Below are 368 nucleotides of genomic sequence, written 5' to 3'. Positions count from 1 at the left end.
CAGTCTTAGCGAACGCACTGCTGCGGCAGCCACAGCAGCACCATCACCATCACCAGCAGCAGCAGCAGCAGCAGCACCATCACCATCACCAGCAGCAGCAGCAGCAGCAGCAGCACCATCACCAGCACCATCACCAGCACCATCACCAGCAGCAGCAGCAGCAGCAGGAGCAGCAGGAGCAGCAGGAGCAGCAGCAGCAGGAGGAGTGTATGCACGTGGAGCATCGTTTGCCTCCAGCAGCAGCAGAAGATCTGTCTTTGCTGCTGCCTTTTGAGCGACAAAGAAGACAAAGAAGGATAGGGAGCGAGGAAGAGATAGAAAGGGTCCGTTGTTTTGTTTATTTATTATGTAAACAGCATCTACCCCCA

At 55.2% G+C, this 368-nt stretch overlaps 1 protein-coding gene across 1 annotated transcript in view; it reads left to right on the top strand.

Annotated features, from left to right (window-relative positions):
- Nucleotides 1-368, top strand: part of EMH_0027450 (uncharacterized protein) — a gene marked incomplete at both ends in the record, with an annotated part of 4,161 nt that overhangs the window by 3,103 nt on the left and 690 nt on the right. The window contains 2 exons of the mRNA XM_013494033.1: nucleotides 3-215; nucleotides 357-368. Coding sequence (XP_013349487.1) covers nucleotides 3-215; nucleotides 357-368 — 225 coding nt within the window. The remainder of the gene's footprint in view (nucleotides 1-2; nucleotides 216-356) is intronic.

The sequence above is a fragment of the Eimeria mitis genome, genomic scaffold (assembly GCF_000499745.2).
Source record: "Eimeria mitis Houghton genomic scaffold, Emh_scaff1012, whole genome shotgun sequence".
NCBI classification, from domain to species: Eukaryota; Apicomplexa; class Conoidasida; order Eucoccidiorida; family Eimeriidae; genus Eimeria; species Eimeria mitis.
This window is presented reverse-complemented; position numbering and strand designations above follow the sequence as displayed.